The sequence below is a fragment of the Grus americana genome, chromosome 6 (assembly GCF_028858705.1).
Source record: "Grus americana isolate bGruAme1 chromosome 6, bGruAme1.mat, whole genome shotgun sequence".
Classification (NCBI taxonomy): Eukaryota; Metazoa; Chordata; class Aves; order Gruiformes; family Gruidae; genus Grus; species Grus americana.
Window position 1 is genome coordinate 12289567 of NC_072857.1, and position 22386 is coordinate 12311952.

The window sequence follows — 22386 nt, forward strand, 5'->3', positions numbered from 1 at the left end:
ATGTCCACCATGTGAGTTCCTAAAAAAGATGTAAAAACACAGTTCTGATGGAAACATGAAATGTTTTATCCAGCACTCTCTGTCTTAAAAAAAAAAAAAAAAAAGAAAGAAAGAAAGAAAGAAAGAAAGAAAGAAAGAAAGAAACTAGAATCTGATTTTCCAGCATGGAACATTTTCAGCTGCTTTCAGCAGGACTCAGTGCAGTTTTGTACTGATTGATGATCACAGGTAATAATTTGGCTTATGGAATTGTTGACTCACATAGAGCTATGCCCTGGGCTACAGCTATTTCTGAGTTGCTGGCTGAACATTATAGCTTTCCCTCCAGCCAGCAACTTTGGGGGTGTGGGAAGGGCCACACCGACACGCTCCACCTCTGCACCTGAGCTTCAAATGCTGTAAGTAATAGCAATTAAGAACAATCATTTTGTTCTTGAACATCAATAGAAAAGAAAGGTTTCAAGTCACTTAAAGCTGTACAGGATCGTGTTTTGAATAGTGTTTGCTATGCACACAAACACATACATTTCCTCTGATCCTCCTGAATTGCAGTTTTCCCAGGAGAAAGTGTGAGTTGTGAACTGAGTCTAAATATGTGGATATATGACCTGGTCCACATCCTGCTGAAATCACTGCTTGTCTTGCTGTTGATTTTAGTGGAAATTGGATATAGGTAGCAAAACAGAAACAAGCAATTCTGGCTCCAGAAATGATTGGGAAAAGAAGGTTGAAGTAATGGTGAATAGTTTTCTTAAGGTTGCTCCATGGCATATTGTGCCAGTGTTTAAAGTTCTTGAACTTCTCATAAGCTGTTTTTTCAAAATACCTTTAAAACATCTTTCCTGTTGCACTGAAACCAGCAAGGTAACCAGAGAGAATGTTAGGAAGCTGGGCTGTGGAAGAGCTTTTGGAAAACTTTGGAAAAATACATATTTAATTTTAAAAGGATTTGGCTGCAGAGATTCGACAGGTGGTTTTTAACATCTCATCCTCAGTGTCTGAGGACTGTGGGTATTTGTCTGCCTGAAATTACTGTTATATTTGCACATTTGTCAGGGGCAAAATATACAGAACTGATCCAGTAGACTTCACAGTTTCAATATAAGCTGAAATTCCTTTCAGATGTAGAGATTTTAAAGTTCCTTACCTGAAAGAGAATGGGCTTAAGTCAGATATTTGTGCACTTTTATTGTTTTTCTCTTCAAAAGAAGGCTAATAAAGAATGACTGTGAAATAAGATGTCTCAGTCTAATAAGGAGATAAATTTTTACTCCGATCTCTTCTAGTCTTTGTTGCCACATCAACTCACCAACAGTCCTAATGGCAAGTAGATTGTAAGGAATGATACTGAAGAAATAGAGAACAAAAATTCCTAATAATCCCACTGAATAAATTCTGAATTTTGAATAGTGAATTCAGTCACAACAGTATATACTGTACTGGGGTACAGAAGCTATATACTCTCTGTCATTTTTACAAATACTTTTCAGGGGGGAAAAAAAAAATCCATATTTTCCATTTTCTGTAAGAAAGTGCAAGTCAAATTTCATGGTTAGCAGCTCTGTCAACCTTTGCTCCCTTCAGATAAATTATAAGTGATCCTTGTTTTTTGCCCTAGTAGAAACCTTCAGGAAAGCAATTAACTTTTAGTTCCTGAAAGCAAAGATCAATAAATTCCTTTTTGTGAAAAAGAATGAATGTTGTCAGTATGTTAATCTGTTGAATTTGTCTCTCTATGAGAATAGTGTCTGACCCAGGTCATTTGACTGCTCATTCTGACAACGTTATTTTATTACTGGAAGCTTGGGGTTTGTAAGCTGCAGAAATCCAATAGTAAGTAAAAGCTTGGGCATCGCTTCTTTTGAAATGCAATATATACTAGACTCTTGTTTAGAATAAGCAGTTATTCTCAGAAAAACATCTACGAAGGCAGCTTTGTAGCATTCAAGGTTTAACAGTATCTTTGAATGGATGCTTGCAGTGTTTACGTGCAGAAAGATTGCTCCCATGCTAGAAAATTAGGAAAATTATGATTTATTTTTTTTGCTCACAATTAATATTCTGTCACCAGAATTTAGTAAGAATTGACTCTGCAGAATGCAACTCTGTAATGACAAATAGAATAAATAATAATGTGTCTGAGAATAACAAACAGATCCAGCTTTGAATCTGAGTGAAATCACTCCTGAGGAAGAATGGAGGAAGAACATTGCTTTTTTTAAGGTTGAAATAGGTTCATTCTTCACTGACTGTACTGGCTTAGACTTTGTCACTTGTGTCTTTGCTAGGTGGATGTGAAATGCTACTGAGTTAGAATAATAAAGTGTTATGTTTCTTCTGCACAGATATAAAAGACTAGAAGAGGCAGTGGAAAATTGGAACCTTTCATTATTTATCGTACTGCATACTCCATGCTATGCCAGAACAATCAGTGGATAATATAAGGGTCTTCTAGTTTGACATAACCCTGCAGCAGCAGTACTAAGCTAAAAATTCTCACCGCTTGAACATTTCTTTAGGGAGCTTTGAAAGTATCAGCTGTAAAGGGATTTGGGCAGCCAGTTCCCATTGAAATTAGAAGTTACTTCAAATTAAGCTTAAAGGGAATTCCTTATTTCAATTACCAAGGCCACCAAATCTTTATTGCTTATTAAACAAATGGTTTTGGCCCCACAGGCTGTGGAAAAATCAAAGTGTTGCTTAGATTTTTAAGAGTAAATAATGATTTGAAGGTTTATAAATCATTATTCTCTTTTTTTCAAAAAATCTATTACTACTCCACACTTCCTAATATTTTGTCCTCCTTAATGTATCTTAAACTGAGGACCAAACCAGCAGTAAATCATAGCTGGAGTAATTAGCCCAAAATCAGGCACATTCATTTGCAGGTCTAGAACAGAACTTTCTTGATCCTCAGTCTCATGATTAGTTTCCATGCCATATCCATACTGTAGAGTTTTTTAAACTGACATCCCAAAAATTTACATAAAACATGAGTTTCCAAAAGGATTGTTTTACAAAGTTGGTTGGTTTTGTTTGTTTTGGTGTTTTTTTCAAGATTTGCTGGGGGAAAAGGCATATTACAACAGCTAGATCTCTTAAACTACACCAGGGCTGAGCCATGCAACATAACGTTACTATAGTAGGAAGAAACTGTATCCCAGTCATTGCTACTGAGAAAAGAATTGGCTTTAATGCTTTAGAAAATAACCCTCCTAAATCTAAGCATTGGATTAAGGTGTTTGGAAAGAAATGCCCGCTGTTTTTTGTAGGGCTAATTCACAGCACTACTTCCAGTAGATATTAAGAAATGGTAACTATCACCTGTCATAATTGGTGGTATGAAAACCTAACAGGATATCCTGGGTCCCCTCATCTGAGTAATGCACTTGTTAAACCTGCTGTTCTCATGTCCAAACCACCTACATTGAAGGGCTGACCCAGCACAGAGTTTGATTGCACAAATTTAAGTTCCTCTGCTCAGTTAAAAATAAAGTTACATCAAAGAAAAGAACTTCCTCTACACACCTTCAAGTAAAGGAGCCCAAAATACATTATTTAGCAGTATTTGGTATCTTGCCGATATAAATCTTTTATATCTGCTACTATATAAAATCTGTTTGATTTCATGTCAAACATTTTTGGTTAAGTAACGATGCATTCTCTTGCTGACAGTTGTTAATAAAATATCGCCACTGACACTGTCCAGATGAAATCCTCTGAAAGGCTCCACTGTTATCTTCCCAGATCAGATTTCTCAACATTATTGGTACTTGAATGCAAGTCCGAGCAGTGGCATCTCTGGAACAGTGTGTCATAAAAGTAAATATGTCAGACAGGACTCCTTATCATGTTATATATGCTTTTTCATACTGGGGGAGATTCTAAGTATTTTAATTACCATGGAAAAATTATGAGTCAGTGGCCAAGTGATTAGCACGCAGTTCTGTTATTTGCTCTTCAATAAACAATCTTGTCCAAGAATCCAAGTCTGCCAGCACCATTTTAAGAAAATGTCATTAAAAAATTAAACTTGATGTGTCCGGTTTAGATAATATATAACTAAATCAGTAAACACTTCAAGTTTTTTGTTGATTTCCATTCTATCAATATAATATGAAAATATGTCAGATTGCTTTGTCCTCAGCATAAAACTTGCCACTTTCTAAGGGAAGACCTCAGCTACTAAGGAAGTAACTAATCAGGTCAGAGATGTTTTCTTAATTGCAGAAATAAGAGCACTGTGTAGCAGCTGGGATCTGGTGACTGTGCTGCTGCTGTCCTCTTTGGTCCCTGGGATAGTCTGAGATGCTTTTAAGGGTCAATGAGGCTGTTCAAACCAGTTCTCTCAGTCCCATTCATTTCCCAGAAGGTCCATGCTGCTCCACTGATGCCTGTTGCAAGAAGAACCAAGACATTTTCTGCACAGTGAGTGCAAGGTGTCTACTTAGTGTGTTGGAACAATATGAGTTACATTGCCAGGGAAGCTTCTGACCAAACTTTTTTACAGAAAAAAAAAAAATCCCATCTTTTTCTGAGAGAAGCTGAAACTTCCTCTTTTCGTATAGGTAAATAAAATTGTCATGAGCTATTTTAAGACCTAGATATGATTGCTGTGAAACTCTAAATAATGAAAGGTGCTGACTTCATTCCTCAGGACTGGAGTCCAAGGGTGAATAACTGTGGCACAAGGCCTAACAACCAAGTTAGGCTGAAGTAAGAAGGCAATGTGAGATTTAACTTGGTGGTTCTGAAGGTTGGTTGCCCCCAGAGCTGAAAATTCAGTTACTTTATGTATAAAGAGAGCAATGGCGAAACACTGATTTGTTGTGTAAATCACTTCTCCCTAATGCCCAGTTCAGCACTGTTTAGCTAATGCCGGGTATGCATTTTGAATCTCTGCCAAGTTACTTTACAGCTCAACCATACTGACATTTTCTGAGTTAATGTTGGCACAGAACAGCATTTTCCATGTGTTTTTCATACAGTCCATCCTACATAGCTGTATGTTGACAGAAGAAGACAGAAATGTTTATTGACTGTCTCATGCAGAGAAAAACGAGTACAGTTTTTGCAATGTGGCCTTGAACTGAAGAGGTGCCACGCATCATTAATTCCCAGTTAAGTCACTGACTAGAAATTACAGATCTGAGGCATGTAATAGAAGCATTGACCAAAGTTTCTTCTCTATAAAACAGGGACCTAAATCCATTGGCTTAATTAATGTGCAAAAGCACCTAGCTTTTCCCACTGAAATTGTTGGGAGCTCCTGAATGTCCAAATAATCTGACAGTATTTTCCTCCTTAATAGACAGGGTAGCAGGCTAGTAACGTAGGTTAGATTCCTGTTCCTACATACCTGGGCACAGCATTTTAGCATCTAATTGTAGATGTTCTCACAGGACATGAGAAATATGAAAATTAAATCTATATTTAAGAAACTAACATTGCTGTCTTGCTCCCACCAGAGCTTTTAGTGGAATTCACATGACCCGGGGGTTTTGTAAGCTCTATTTGATACTGGATGTCTTCTGCACTGCTTGGATTTTCTTTAATTGCAGAAATTGCTCAAGCACCGTACTACTAAACTGCTATGGAATTGTTTCTTCCTCCAGCTGAGGAAGCAGCAGCGTTTTAAAATACTGAGTTATTTTCAGTGTACTATGTTGCATTATTGAAGCTCTGAGTGTGCTAGTGTATGCTAGCTCTCTCTTGACTGGAATGCAAGAGTATTTCCTGGATTTTTATTTTTATTTTGAGAAGGAGGAGGCTGGATTTTTTTCAATTAGAGGACAATCTCTGCGTGATTTAGAAACTAAATATGAGATGTTGCAACAATATGACAGTTGTTTTTAATGAAAAAAAAAGCTATTAAAAACTGTTCTGAAACACACAAACTCAAATAGCTGACTTGTATGGCATTTAGTTTTCTAATTTCTGCTTGTCATCAAATTTAAGCCAGAGTTGCTTTCTATTTTATTGCATTTAGATAATAAACAGTTATTTGGAAACAGTATGAGTTTGCTCTTTGAGAAGCAATGAAGCAGAGCTGTTTAAGCTTTCAAACCTTGATGAAGTTTTCAGGCCACTGGTGTTAGTGCATTGTCACTGTCATTTTGCTCTGTAGCAACTAGCATAGGTTCATGAATGTATGGATAAATTGATAAGTAATGATGTGGTATCTTTTTCTACAATTGTAGCCATCATCTTTCTCCTGTTTCAACTTGTCTGTGCTAAGTAATACCGGTAATAAGTTTTTGTACCATCAAGGAAATCTGTGACAGAAGCAAGGACAGAACTGAATCATTCATTGCCTTGACCACAAGGCCAAGTGTTTTATTTTTTCTGTACTTCTAGGTCTCAGTCACTCCATGCTTTCTAGCATAACGGTGGGTAGTGAAGCTTTACAGACAACAGTCACCTTTGATTCAGACCCTGATGTCTATCCCCAGAAGGGTCTGAAGGAGGTTACACTGTGATTCATTTGCATGTGGGAGAGAGACCTCATAATGTCACATCCCACACAACTGAAGTATTGAAGTAAGATGGGGAAGAAGGAGCAGAGACTTGAATCTAGTTTTTCCATCTCCTGTATAATATTCTTGTTACCATGATATCTGACATGTTACAGACATGACTTCTTTTTTCAGTTTCTCTTAAAGGAAACTCTGGGAAAAGCAATTTAGTTCCTCTCAGAAGATGAAATCTTGCAAAGTTTTGCATGAGGGGAAAATGTTTTCCAGGGTGACTATAGTATTAGAGTATGTCATTAGCCCTTCTCCAAGCTAAAATGGAGCTGTTTCACAAGCAGACAGAAGCAGTGAAATGTCTTGTTCCTTATGTTAACGAAGTTAGCTATTTACTGTACTTGTTTACCAGGTGCTGAAATCCATCACTATAGAAGACATGCACATAATTTTAGGCACGTCCCTCAAGGAAGACAGTAGGAATTATGGACTGGTTGGAAATGCTATCTTGAGTACTGATTTTTTTGCAGACTGTAAGAGTTTTACTTCATGCTTTATGAAAGCAAGTTGTGCAGAGAGCCATTTCAGGGGAGGACTATGCCTATTTTTAGTAAAATTCCAAAAAAGGGAAACAAAAAAGAAAGACGAAGGCTTCTGAACATATCTGCTCTCACGAATTCAACATCAGGGCAAAGAACAGCACAACGAAATGTCCCACAGCTATCAGCCTGTATGGGGTCTTTCCCTTTTTTAGTTTATATCCCCTGCCCCAGACACAAGCTCTCTAAGAGGCAAACCTGCCTATAAAGTTATGTAAATACCAGCCTTGTAATGTTTACATTAAGTTGCTTCTAGAAGGCAGATTCATTTAAGGAGGGAATATTATGTCCTTTTTCTTCCAGACTGGTTTTCAGCTTCAGCCTGTTTCAATGTAAATATCAAAAGAGAGACAAACTGTCTTTTTTTTTTTTAAAAAGCAGCAGAGGCAGACTTGAACTAACATTTCCAAGAGGGTCAAATATTTTAATGAAAACAATCATTTGACCTTGTCAACTTTGGGTAATCTTATTGGATTTTTTTCACTAACTGTCTCCAGCCGCTTTGGAAACAAAAATTGCATTTCAGAAAGATGCATGAGATGAGCTGGTATTCTTAAGGAAGATCTAAGACCAGCAGACCGTACGCCGTTAGCCAAAGAAGTCAGCTTCACAGACCCAGAGACGTATCCTTGTATTTATCCCCTTCCACACTGCCCCTTCCTTTCATTTCTGCTCAGGGCTATTTGTGTCTGCAAAACAGGATATTCAGCCAGACCTTCCAGCAACCCTTCACAATCCACATGGTTTGATGAAGTCCAGCAACAGTCTGTATATCCTCAGTTAAGTGAATGTAATGCCCTAGTGGGTAAAAGCTAAAAAATTATACAAAAATTTGTATGTACATATAAAAAGCAGTACCCTAGCTGAATGAAGTGATGGGTTCATGTTCTTTGCTTTGCTGCTGTAAAAATCCTCATTGAGGTGAGAGCCTTTTAAACTGCCTTAAGCATAGCCCTTAGTTATTCCAGGGCTAGGAGGGACACCATGCATTTATTACACTTACAGGGTAAATGTAATACCTGGTATTTCATTATACATCCTAGCCTGCATAGAAACGTTGTTCTTTAACAGTGGTGAATTGAATAACCTGGTATTTCATTATACATCCTAGCCTGCATAGAAACGTTGTTCTTTAATGGTGGTGAATTGAATGTTGCTGACTGTAATTGTGAATCAACAAATTATTTTATTGGGGTCCCTTCCGTGATGAACTGAGAGTGGCTGATAGTAGGCAGAGAAAAGTGAAAGGGATATCTGAGTATATAGATATCCATTCTGTGCATGTGTTGTGCAAAGGCAGAGAATGACATTGTCAGCCAGGAGGAAAAAAAGATCTTGAGATATTAAGAGTCAGAGTGAAACAAACATTTGGAGAGTGTGATGACTCCACCAGTACCTTGCTTGTTAACTAAGGTACTGCAACAAATACGCTATGTAGGCCAGAAGGTGATAGCTGAGTGAAAATCATGCTGGATTAAGGAATTTGCTTTTCCTCTTATTTGTCTGCAGTGACATTTCTGAAAAATAGCAATAGTATTTGCAACCCAAGATGGCACTTGACAAATGGGACTTTTTCCTCATCGTTGGTGCTCTTTGTTCATATCAGGCTTAATGCAGTGTGGAAGTAATCAAATTCATGTCATTGCTTTAGCTTGTATTAAAAGCCATTATAGTTCTGAGGAGATACCCAACAACTATTTCATCCTCAGTCTAGAGAAGAGCAGAGAATCCAATGTCAAATACAGCACACACACATGCACAAATATTTACATGGTTTTAAATCATATAACCGAGTTAGTTTTCATGGGATTATGCATCTAATGAATAATTAATGGTTACTCCTATTAATAGGGATGTTTAACAGCAGATGATGGGCCAGATTCTACAGCCTTTCCAGCTGGCACCTGATCATATAAGTAGTTTCCTGATCATATAAGTAGTTTCATCCATGTAACTGTGACTACAGCCTGAAATAAATGAGAGTTTCAGCTCAGGGTGTGTCCATACAATGACAAAGAGAAAAGCTGCTTTGAAAACACCACTTGTTGCTCGTACAGCTTGGGCAGGAAAGAGCTGAAAATATATTTGCTGTCACTTACTACAGGAGCCAGGGTGCCTGTCAGTCTGTTCGTGGTCCAAGAATGCTTTAATGAGCAGCAGTGCTCTTTGAAGGTCTCCGTTTAAACAAGGTTAAGCTCACAGGGAAGATGTGGCAGGACAAATACGTAGCTCCTGCCCTGGTGGTCCAGTTATACTGAGATAAACACCTCACAAGTACTAATCTAAACCTTTAACTAGTTCTGTCGAGCTGACAGTCATAGGGGAAAGGCTTCCTTGGGAGATAGCCAACTATTCTTTTTTTCACTCAGCCGTAAGTACTGCAAGAATATCCTATCTGTCCAGTATTGTGTTTCTGGTTCGAACAATATCAATAAAAACACAGTATGTAAAAGCTAAGCATACTTTGAGAGAAAATTATGATGAAATTGAAGTTTACAAAAAGAAGGCGGCAACAAATCCTACATTCAGTGCACAGTGAAATATTCCCCAGAATGAACTGAATAAACACTGGTGTGGACAACTAAACTCTTATATATTTATTAAAGCATTTGGTCTTTTGACAACTTATAGCACATCAGTTACTATCTCCAGTGACTCTAAAACTTCAAATCAATCTTCACATTTGTCTGTTGCTTGAGCTATAATAGACTTCCATGGTGAGTTCACAACTCATGTCTCCTTATTCATGGTCATCAGGTGATGTGTTCCCTGGGTATCATGCACAGCTTGTAATTTGCTGTAGCAAAAGGGGTTAAAATAAAAGACTCTTTATTAGTTTGGTGGATTTTTGGGGAATTTTTTTTTTTGCTGCTCAGTGTCTTGCTACTTTGAAATAACTTAAGTAAACAACCAAAAAATTCAAACCTTTTGAGACTGTTATGGCTATCACGAGGCACCTGTGTATATGCTGCCAGATATTCAGAAGCACTTAGCAGATACTGCTTCCGTTGGAGGCAATAACATCTTAAAAGCCAGATTACTTCAATCAAGCTGCCTGGTTGAGCATAAGAAAATAAGAAATGTCCTTTCACAGCAGAGGCCATCCTCCAACAAGGATGCTTAGGAAAGCAGATAAAAAGAAAGTGCTCTAAAAGGAATGAACCCCTCCACTTCTGGAATTCAGTGGTTTGAAGGCATCCAGACTATTACATTTAATGGCCACTACTAGACCTAACTCCTATGAATTTGTCCTTTTGAACCTGTTTATGTTTTTGTCTTGCAAAACATTACTTGTCTATGAACTTAGCTTTTGCATGCTATATTTAAAAATACTTCTTTTGTTTCTTTTATGCCTGCTGCCTGGTAATTTAATTGGGTGGCCCCTAGTTCTTGTTTTGTGAAAAATATTAATAGTCATTTTCTACCTAGCTGTCCTCTCTATTTCTACTTACCATTCACAATTTGTAGAACATTGTCTTCCCAATATTTATGTGCCCAGGTCTGAAATTCTGTTTTGACCCTTTCTTTTATGAATATAGTAGAAAGTTATCCCTGCCTAGGGAAGAGGATGAGGCAGAGGGGCAATACTAGTGTTTACTGCCTGTATATCGCTGATTATTTGCTAGCTCACAAGTGATGTAAGAAGTAGTATGTGATGTTAACTACACTAGTTTTAACTGACCTCATTCAGCATTGATTATGCTGGAAATCTGAGCAGAAATTCAGTATGAGGATGGATCTTGGTCCAGTGTTTTCACCCCAGTTAAACTGCTATAAGGGAGGGAGTATGACAAGGCATTGGAGATGTGTAGCAGATTGCTTTGATTCATTTAAAAATCCCAGCTTCAACTGTGAATATTCTGAGGATCATTCAGGATAATCAAAGTGTTTTTAAAAAGTATATTTAATTTTTGATTTTAATATGCTGAAAGAACATATTAAATTTTCAACTGCCCACAAACCATCACTATGGATGTAAGCTTTGCACTTAAGCTGGCACCTTCCAAAGCTCACCTTTGAATTAACTTCTTTTTTTTCTTTTTAACTAGGTGAAGCAACAGTGAAGAAGAAACCAGCTCCAAAGACTCCTCCAAAAGCAGGTAATTTGTTTCATGTGTCATCCTGTATGAATAAATAATAAACCAATACAGTTTTAAAGAACAGACACCACATTTCTAAGTATAGCTGTTTGCCTACTAAATTTGTTTGCATATGGTGAGTATGAAGTTCTATGAGGAGAAAACTGGAAAGCAAAGTCCATTTTTCAAACTCATTCATAAGGTTACATTGCACTATGACTTAATTGTGAGCATGCAAAAAAGTTACTATCGAATAAACTATAGCAAAATCCTACCAAATGTCAGTAGTGTTGTAACAACACACCTTAGCCATCAGTGGAAGAGATTCTTCTATGTATCATGGAATGTCGCCTCTACCTGAATAGCTACCATAGAGAAGTTGATAGATTCTACATTTCTTCATAACTGGCATTATGGTAACCTGTTCATGTGTTTGCACTCTCCTAGGCAAAGCTAACTATACACAAAGTTACCCAGAATGTTCCTTTATAGGAACCTGCTTTCAGGGTCTTAAAACTGTTAGACTTTTAACTGTTCAAGCTGTTTTCTTTGCCAGATGTGTGCCTCAGCCTAGTTTCCTTCAGATATTTTCAAAACAAAAACACTTTTCAAAGAACAAGTCTAGGAAAAAAACAAAACAAAACCAAAACCCCAACACCTTGTTTTAATTACATTGAAAAGAAAGCACTTTCTTTATGCCCAGTAGCCCTGTGCTTTGGAGAGGAATGTTGCATTTGGCAGTGAGGTCATTCTAATGACTGGGAATTACTTTTACCGTTTGTGTTAATATGTCCTCAACTCTGCCCCCTTCCTGCCCAAAGCCCTCTCCTCCCCCCAAATATTTTTTATTGTGCTGCTCTTGTAAAGCAACTGAGCAGGTTTTGCCCTGGAGTTGTCCAGGCTGTGATATTTCTGGCATCTGTCCCTAGCAGCTACCAGGGGCTGGCACTCTCAGCATCACAGCTGAGAGTCAGGAAGCAGCACTATTAGCAAAAAAGATGGTCTGCCATCTATTGATACTCAGGCAGTGAGAGGGAGGAGGAGGAGAAATACCTGATTCAGAAAATTCAGGATGAATAGGAATGGGACTGCAAGATTTAAAAGAAGCACTGTAATACATAAACAAAAGGATCTGTCATTGCTCAGAAGAAATTTGAGTGTGATAGAGAGTCCTTGATTTCTGTCTTTGTCTCTAATAGATGTCCCACATGATGTCTACCTGGCTACGGAAGCCAGAATCTTCATAGGCAGATGTTGAGTCTTAAATTTTCTGAATGCTCTTGATGACAGGTAGCAGGTTTGTGGACCCCCTCAGCATGTAAATTGATATGAAGTTAGCTGGAGCCATTCTTCAAAAATACTAAGTGCAAAAGAAAAAAGAAGTTTTTCTGAACAACCCAACACAAAATTTCATAAGCTGTTTATTTGGAATTAATTGGTGGTTGGTCTTAACAGTTTGGCCTTTGGATTTCTGTACCCTGGTCTTGCATGAGCAAACTTCTGATGGGTAGATTGTTATTACGACAGTAGAATTAACAATGTCTACAGAATTGTTTCATTGCAAGTGACAGATAACTGCCAATCAGTATTTAAAATGCTGCTCTGAAACTCTTGAGATGAGAGATGTATGTGTTTTGAATTTTAGGAAAAACAGAAAGTATAGTCACCTAAAGAGAGATTTTATTTTATTTTTTTATCAGCTGTTCCTCCTCAGATTACTCAGTTCCCAGAAGACAGAAAAGTCCGTGCGGGTGAATCAGTGGAATTGTTTGCCAAGGTGGTAGGAACAGCACCCATAACTTGCACCTGGATGAAATTCCGTAAGCAGGTAAATTGTTTTCTGGTCTGTTTTAACAATCATTGAAAAAACAGCTGGAGAGGAACTCCAACGACCCATCTCATCCATCTCACTTCCCCTGGAACTGGCAAAGTTCATGTCACTCCTGACAGATGTTTTCCTCACCTCTGCTGAAAACATTCAAATGATGAAGATTTCACAACCTCCATTAGCAACCTATTGCAGTGCTTAAATATCCATAGTGTTAGAAATTTTCTCCTACTGCCAAACCCAAGTCTTTCTTGCTACAGTTTAAGCCTGTTGCTGCCTGTCCCCTCCTATATAACAAAGGACTGTTCCTTTGAGAAAAGCCTTAGACCACATAATTAAAGGACAGGTGATTCAAAAGATTTGGGTATCTGAAAGGTATCTGTCATAGGAAATGTTTCTCTCCTTCAAAAGTAACTGCATTGATGCTTGGTCTAAAGTTATGTCAGGGGCGGGGGGCAAAATTCCATGTAAAAACTTTGAGTGAAATGTTTCTCAACGCAAATGTCACTATGCAAGGCACAACAGCAATTATGCTGCCATGAGTGCCCTCACCCCCTGGGTTTGAAGTTTCTTCTACTTAAATTAATTTCCTTCAACTGTATCACATGTGTCCATAAGGGCATTTTCAAAGAGCTTTGCTTTAGTGAATAATAAAAACACTTTAAATCAAATAACCCAGCGTGCAAGTACAAACTGGGAGATGAAGTGCCATGTTAGGATAGAGCAAATATAAATAAGTACTGCAGCCGCTATTCTGTTTATTTAATTCTGAACTCATGATGCACTCTATAGAATATAAATAAAAACATCTCCTCCTACAAGGAAGTTTAGACTCTAAATCCAGATGTGTCAGCATTTAATTGAAAGAATTCAAAACTGTTTGCTAGTGCAAAGGGTATTCCAGAGCCCATCTTTGCTAACCGCAAATAACCTCTTACTGTAGATGAAAGGGTTTTTTTTTTTCCTGAACTCCTATATTTTCTTGACATTCTTTAGTTTCAAGACTGGAGTTAAAAAGTAGCCTACTCATTTCTACAAAAATAGGCCTCAGAAGCTCCAGTGATTTTCAGTAGCCTGTTTTGCTGCGCTCTGTCTTAACACATGGGTAAAATGTACTCCTCAAAAGTGAGTTTCTGGTTTGTACAGAATTCTGAGTTCATTGTTGAACACAATGATCCTATTTACATAGATTTCAAGGCCATTTTTATATAGAAAATCTATGTGATAACAGAGACCAGCAGCTCATAATACCTATATGAGATCCATAATCTGTGATTCTACACTTTTTTCCTTTGTAAAATCTTATTTTTACCATGTTTATACTTTCTTCTTTAGTTATTCACTGTGAGACAATTAAAGGTTTGCAAAATCATACATTAAGATAACATAAAAATTTTTTAATGAGTCATTATGGCAGGTGAATGGTGTAGAAAAGAAAAAAAAAACTTCAGGAAGATTATTAAACACTGTAGGAGGACAAGTGAGGGCAGCAGCCTTTCATTTATTAAATTAAATGAGGAGCCAATTACTATGTACTGTGCTGCACCATTATTTTGCTTTCTTTTTCACTTTTACTTCACCACATATTGTTTTATTCTTGGATTTCCTCCTCTTCTATAAATGTGGTTGATTTCAACTCTTTTCCATTCCCTAAAAGTGAAAATCACCCAAGTGTTCTTACAATTATACTGCAGGTTATTTGTAGTAGTTATTTGAGCAGAGCCAGTGAGTGGTGAGTTGTGATTTCAGCCCTGCCACTGTATGCTGCAGCGTGCAGGAAGGACTTGTCCTCTCCATGTTCCCTCCTTACGTTCCCTCAGGTTCAAGAGAGCCACAGTGGCCTCTCACAGGTATATTCTGGACAAATACCTTTTGCTTGAAGGAAGGGAATGTCACAAAGTTGTGACCCATACTGTTGTACATGACAGTTTAGCAGACAGATGCTGTTCTCAGCTAAAACACTGGGAAAGCCTTTGAAAGCCTCTTCTATTGTCAGTTGAGTAACAAAGTCCATCGTTTAACATCACCAATTGTTGGAGCTTCTTAACTGGGACCAGTGACTCTCTTTTGGGAACACAGGGATCCAGCTTCCTGTTGCCCACAACCTTTGTAAGCCACTGAGCACCCTTTCAGGGCTTTCTCTGCATAATGCAGATCTAGTTCAACAAGACTGATTTTTTTATTACTATTGCCCTTTGACTAATACTAATGAAGCAAAACATATAAGCCAGTGTAGAATCTCAGAAGAACAAAGTACGGGGGGATGGACACAGAGACAACTTTCAGTATAATTTAAACTGTAATCCTACGTAATCCCATTTATTAAATTTCTGTTCGAATTACTGTAGCAGCATCTTTCTCAGGTTACTTTTGGGCATATAGCAATGCGTGTGTTCTATCTCAATTGAGGAGAAAGCAGGGAAAGTCCTGTCCTTAGTCTTGTAATTTCTTATTCTCTGAATATATGACACAAGATAAGACAAACTAAATAGCCTTCATTTTTAATGAAATTCTGAGAATAAGTTGGAAGAGTCACTTATCTAAGAAGGAAGTGGTGGGAGGAAGAAGGGCATTGACATTATGTTGTCTGTTTCATAAGAACACAGTGTACAGCTTCCATAATTGCAGTGTGGCATTATGAGATTTTTCAATAATCTGTCATGTCTCAAGCTAATACTGATTAAAATCTAAGTCTCCTTGGCCATTTATGCTATGATAGTTTTGTTTCAATTAAAAACTAGTTCATAATATGCCTATGGTATTCAGCTGAGATTATCATTTTTGCCTCTCCAGAAAATAAAAATGCTTTAGGAAGCTAAATCTGATCTTTGTATGTCTCTCTGCATAGCTATAGCATTACATCTCCATTGCAGGCAACATCATCTTCAAATGTTCAAGCCCATGAAGCTGTTACCCTCATTTATGTAGAATTACAGAATAAGGCTGGTTAAAACAAGAGGGTAAAAGTCACAGCTCACAGCTATGGATGATTTGCACACTGGGCCTCTAAAGGGGAATGGCAAATGAATTAGAGTTTTTAGAGCTAAACTCTTGTTTCACTGTGGTCTCTGTGAGATATGTGAGACCAAACTTTGTTCTTTTGCCAGTTACACAGTTTGCACTTTCAGCCTGTCAAAGAGGAGTTAAAACTCCTGTTCCTTAGTGGAGTCCCACCAACACCAATGCTCCTTGTTGCCTTTGCAGGACTGGAGCCATTATAACGTTCCACTTCATTTCTAGATGTTTTGTGTTCATTACACTCTTGACTATCTGCACATATTCACTGCTGTAATAGAGTTATCTACAGATAACACTGAGTATGATAAACTTGTATTGCAATTTGAGCTCTTTCAGATATGAAGAAATTTAAAATATCTTTTTTTTTCTTTTGATTTTGGCAGATTGAAGAAAATGAATATATTAAAATTGAGAATGCTGAGAACAGCAGCAAGCTAACAATATCATCAACAAAGCAGGAACACTGTGGATGTTACACCCTAGTCGCAGAGAACAAACTTGGCAGCAGGCAAGCACAAGTCAACCTTACAGTTGTTGGTAAGTCCATAATAATGTTTTAGATATATACTCATTCTTCAGACAACACTCTACATTTGCTTTATATATGATGATAAGCAAAAAATTAAATAAAATAATCAGATAAGTTAAGACTGAAATGAACAAACAGTACTTTAACAAACATCTGGACTGGACAGTGACATTGTAATAAGGACTATAAGCAAGTTCAGTAGGGCTACACTGTGTTTTATTTTGAAAAATTACTAATTACAGATGGAGCTACAAAATAACTCAGACTTAAAAAAAAAAAAAAAAACAAGAAAAAAAACCAGCTCATGTCTCCATTTTTGGTTAGCTACCACTTCTTTTTCCCATTTAATGTTTCCAGCATCCAGATGTTTGCTAGATTGTAAATCTTAAAACTGTTAGTTCAGGAAGGATCAAGGTGGTTTCTATTAGACTGTAAATTTGAAAACATCCTGTTGCTTGGGGGGGGAGATTTTACCATTTTAATTGAAATTTCTACCATTGTCTACTATTTTATAGTGACAGAAAGCAGTGAATAAAGGCAGTCTGTTTTGAATATGGAGCCCTTCATATATGGGCTTTTACAAACATGTATTTTAAAGCTTCAAAGAGCCTTGTCAGGTTACACATTCAGGCCATGAAGTTTGTTGTAGCAGGCTGTGGACAGCTGCAGATAGTTGTAGACTGGTGGACAATTGCAGTATTCTTGCAGATAAAACTGCAGCGTAGATCTAGACCAGCTAGCCTGCATATCAGACAAAATCTAGAGGATAAGCAGTACAGCAAGCAGCAAAAGCAAAAAGCAGCCACTAACGAACACTAGAATCTAGTATATAGTCAGGCAAGCAAGCGCCATGGCAAGAACCTGTCAATTACTAGCTAAACAGCAATAACAGTATAAATTTGATCTAGCACATTCCAATCAAATCTGTCATTATCTTGAACCCTTCGGGTCCTATGTTGGGTGCCAAAAAGGACTGTCATGGTTTAACTCTGGCTGGCAACTAAGCACCACGCAGCTGCTCACTCATTCCCTCCCAGCGGGATGGGGGAGAGAATCAGAAGAGTAAAAGTGAGAAAACTCGTGGGCTGAGGTAAAGACAGTTTAACAGGTAAAGCAAAAGCCACATGCACAAGCAAAGCAAACCAAGGAATTCATTCCCCACTTCCCATCGGCAGGCAGGTGTTCAGCCATCTCCAGGAAAGCAAGGCTTCATCACGCGTAACGGTTACTTGGGAACACAAATGTCATCACTCCAAATGTCCTCCCCTTCCTTCTTCTTCCTCCAGCTTTATATGCTGAGCATGACATCATATGGTATGGAATACCCCTTTGGTCAGCTGGGGTCAACTGTCCTGGCTGTGTCCCCTCCCAATTTCTTATGCACCCCCAGCTACTCGCTGGTGGGGTAGTGTGAGAAGCAGAAAAGGCCTTGACTCTGTGTAAGCACCGCTCAGCAGTAACAAAAACATCTCTATATTATCAACACTGTTTTCAGCACAAATCCAAAACACAGCCCCATACTAGCTGCTATGAAGAAAATTAACTCTAGCCCAGCCAAAACCAGCACACTGTGACATCTAGCTCTGAAGGGGCTAATGAACCCACCTTGGTGTGGATACACAGCAGATGGTTTCCAGGGAAATCTAGTGAAATTCCACAAGCAAAGAGGGTGATTTGGTGAAAACATTAGTCTGAGGGACGAGTCTGTTTCTAGACTCTGTTATCTATGGCCTGCAGAAGGGTTTGACACGAGGCAGGGGAGGGCAGAGCTTGCCCAGGCATTTGGATGACTTCTAGTTCAACTAGCAGGGCTGCATCCTAATCGCACGCTCACAACTGCATTGGCGCTGCTGTCCTAGCAGATATGTGGGCTCGTGAGTGAGTAAAGAAATGTGAGTATAAGACCAAAGATGAAAATCTTGACTCCAATGAAATCAATGGCAAAGTACAATTAACCCAAGTTGGACTGGAAATTCATTCCAGCAATCCGGTGAATAACATACAAAGTTTAATGAGTAGAATCACACTTTCAAGTACAATATGCACTGCTAAAAAGTGAATGTCCCTCAGTTGCATACTGCTGTACATATTGTCAATAGAGGCCTCCTGATTATTTAAATTAATTTCTTTCATCTAATCCATGACTTTTGTTGCAGTTAAAAGGTAACTGAATGAATGAGTATAAATACCAAGTAGATTCCAGCAACATACCAGAGAATTCAAGAATAGAAGAAAATAGAATAAGTATTTTTCACATGATGCATAGATAAATTGTACTACTCCTTCCAACAGTGGGTTGTATAGCTAGGTTAAAAATGAAGACCATGAAAAACTGGTCCTCGAATAATCTTCATATACGTTGTTCTGGCTACAGCTTTTGTCTCCAAATCCCTAACACAGCTGATTAGCAGCTAGAAGTATAGCAGGAGATTAATCACTCTTTACTTTTTCACTCTTTCCTGGGCAACTGCTGCAGGCTGCTAACTCTAGCAGGTTATTGGGCAAGATGGACTTTTTTTAGCTGAACTAGGCAGACAATTCCTATTACCTTGTCACTATGTGAGCCTTGACTCATTATTATATAAGTCACTGGTTTATATCCTTTGGAGTTAATTGGTTTGAAAGTCTTTGAATTCTATAACCTTATAAAGCTACATCTCAGCCTCCTGCTTCGCTCTTCCATAAGAAATGTGCCAGAGAACAGTGGGATTCCCAGAGATGCGTTTGGGAGAGTTGGGTGAAGGATCCTTACAATGTGCTGGAGTTTGCCATGTGTTTTGGCTGATGACAAGCTATCTGTTTCCAACTTAAAAGAATAAATTCCCTTTTGTAAAATTGCCAAGCTCTTCAGTGAGACATCTCGCTGATGTCAGCACTGCCAAAAGCATGACAAAGCCTCAAGATTCCTCATTTGCTATACAGGCATTTTAAGGCCAGATTCTTCCATCTGGGTACTCAAAAATGTGGGAAAAGGGAGCAAAAATGTCTTCGTTCTAGGGAGTGGGTTAGAAACTCACTACTGAGATAAAATCCTTCACCCTGTTCACACCTTTAAAGGTGTTCATGAAAGTTGGAAGGTACTTTTCTCCAGATCCTGCTCCAGTCAAAATAGGGAAGTTATGCTTCTCTGAATACATAAAATGTGAGACTTCTTAGTCTACCAAAGCTCATCCTGAATTCTCAGTCCTAAATTCTCACCTGTCCATTCTCTCTGCTCCATCCAAAGTACTGGGAAGAAACTTGCCTTCCCTGCCCTGACCCCACGTTCATAACAAGCATTTGTAGAGAAAGCCTGGTGCTAGAGATCAGCTCCCTTTGACTCAGCTATTTATAATTGCACTTTAAACCCTGTCGGAGCTTCCTCCCTAGAAGTTTACCGATAAACACCACATCTATGTGCATGCTGTGTGCTCAAAACACTGCTGACTGACCCCGGTCCACAACTGACTTGAATGTGTTGAGGCAAACTCAAATACAGAACATCCGCTTTCTGGAGGAGCGTGTCCGAGTCAACCTAGAGCTGTTTCTCAAGGGCTAGCTAACGGGCTTGTCTGTTCTGAATTTTAGCAAATCAAAGACTTTTTTAAAATACAAAATGACATGAATAAGGAAATAAATAGTACTTCTTTTATTATTACTTCTTACAACCATGTGAATTGCAAAGTCTTCATGCCGATGGGCAAGATTCTCATGTGAAAGACTCCAATAAGCATTTCCCAAATTAAATTCGGACTGTAACACATGCCAGGGAGCAAGTTGCCCAGAAAAGTTATGCAGTCTCCATCCTTGGAGGTATTCAAGTTCAGACTGGATAAGCATCTGAACAATCTGGTCTGACCTTATAGCTGATCCTGCTTTGAGCAGAAGGTCTAAAGACCTTCCTGACGATATTTAAGACCATTCCAGGTCTTGGTTTTAAACTTTTGGTTGTCAAAGACCTTTCTTCACAAAAAATAACGTTATTGACTCACCTGCAACCAGAGAACAAAGGACTGAGTTACCTGCCAGGATTCAAATCACAAATGATCCTGCTATGATTTGAACTCTGAGTCCTAGACTGTAAACTATAGCTGGGTATGATTTTTAGAAATTATTTTTAATAATGACTTATATCTACCTTGCATTCCTTTGAATTTGGCTCCTAAAAATCTTAAATTTAATTGCTCACACTGTCAGACTCAGACTTCAACTACAAGTTTAACTGAACTGAGCAGTGGTTCTGACACTTAAAGAGTTTGAGTAGTATATGATTCGATACAGTTTGGGCCATGGGAAAAGATGGTCTTGAAAGAAACCCAACTTTATTCTAAAGATTATTTTTTTCCTTTGTGATTTTAATGAATATCAATGAATGAAATGTCCATTACACCCAGCCTCCAGTGTGAGCTGTTTGCAGTCCACACACCAGATGCACAGATAATGTGGTCAAGTTAGAGGAGACTTGTTAATTGATAGGCAGTGCAGTGTGGTTATGAGTACACCACACTGAGCTGCAAGGACTGAGTCTTGAGTTTCACATTGATTCATTGTGTAACTTTGTGTCTGTATAAGCAGTAGTAATACTGGGAGACCTGCAGCAGAAGTGAGATACCCAAGTTAAGCAATCTCTTCTTTTAAAGGGTTGACTGGTCCCAAAATGTCCATGTTGAGCTCTTCACTATTGTTATGATTAGCTCTCTTAAATAAGCAATTTCATTAGCTGAGTGATCTCTCTAGGGACATTTTGCAATATGTTTCTTCTCCAAAACCAAAATGGCCTCATGTGGGACTGAGCTAATGATTTATAGCAGACACTGTGCCAGATTAAAGTGGAATTCTGTTGCCAAAGCTATATTAAATGAGCCAGTGATGAGCTTAGTGTAAGATAGGATTGATTTAGGCAAGGTAGAGCCCTCACTCTACAGTGACAGCAAGGAATATTCATTCCTTTCATGCCATTTATTGGATGTATATGCTTAAATTTATCAAATTTATGGTTCGGAACATTTTAGCTATGTGACAGGAATACCCCAATCTATTACCATTTTTGAAAAAGGAACTTGGTTTTCACACTGGCTAAAGCTGGATACTATGACAAAGAGTCAAAAGAATAAGGAGTATCCAACAAGGAGAATTTGGCACTAGAAAAGCAGTCTGTTCTGCAGCTATGCCACGAGCTTCCTTCATGATTTTGGGCAAATTGCTTCATCTTTCTATGCCTAGTATACAGGGTTTTTCTGGTGATCAGTGTTTGGTGAATACTTTGCATATTGGTGACATCTTTTTCTTTTTTTAATGCAGAGGTAAAAACACATATGCTACCTACCTGAGGGCTGATTTTGATCAACCTTGTTTGTCTTTTATAAATCCTTTAGATTTGTATTGTTCCTGGTGTGGTACTGTATTTAAAAAAAAAAAAAATTGCCATGGTGATTAGTGAGCTATATGGTAGATATATGTAGAAGAATAACAGCAATATCATTATACTCTGAGAGGCCTAATGATAATTGTTGTGGTGTTTTTATTACTCTAAGCATTTGTGACATACTATGTCCTCATGCACTGTTGGAAAGTGATAAACCAAGTACTTAAGGACACATATGTAAGCATGTTGTACGTTGGCATGCAAGTAGTATAACATGAATTCACCAAGTAATACCTGCTCCTCTGCATAAGGTTGTGATTCCATACTTGAGTTGGGACAGAGAAGTTACTTTCTGTGAGGAAACTGTTACTTCTATGCCTTTATCAGAATCTGTATGAGCAGAGTCTTTCCAAACAAAACTGAGAAAATACAAACTTAGCTTGAGAACAAGATCTGATCATCACAAACTCCAATAATCACTGAATATAATGGTAGGATTATTAATTGTTTATATGAGGGGCT

At 38.1% G+C, this 22386-nt stretch overlaps 1 protein-coding gene across 2 annotated transcripts in view; it reads left to right on the plus strand.

The window, feature by feature from the left end:
* The window catches only part of MYLK (myosin light chain kinase), a 209937-nt gene that overhangs the window by 148739 nt on the left and 38812 nt on the right, over nucleotides 1-22386 (plus strand). For both annotated transcript variants that reach the window (XM_054830581.1, XM_054830582.1), the window contains 3 exons: nucleotides 11116-11166; nucleotides 12846-12973; nucleotides 16375-16528. In XM_054830581.1, the coding sequence (XP_054686556.1) occupies nucleotides 11116-11166; nucleotides 12846-12973; nucleotides 16375-16528 (333 nt within the window). The remainder of the gene's footprint in view (nucleotides 1-11115; nucleotides 11167-12845; nucleotides 12974-16374; nucleotides 16529-22386) is intronic.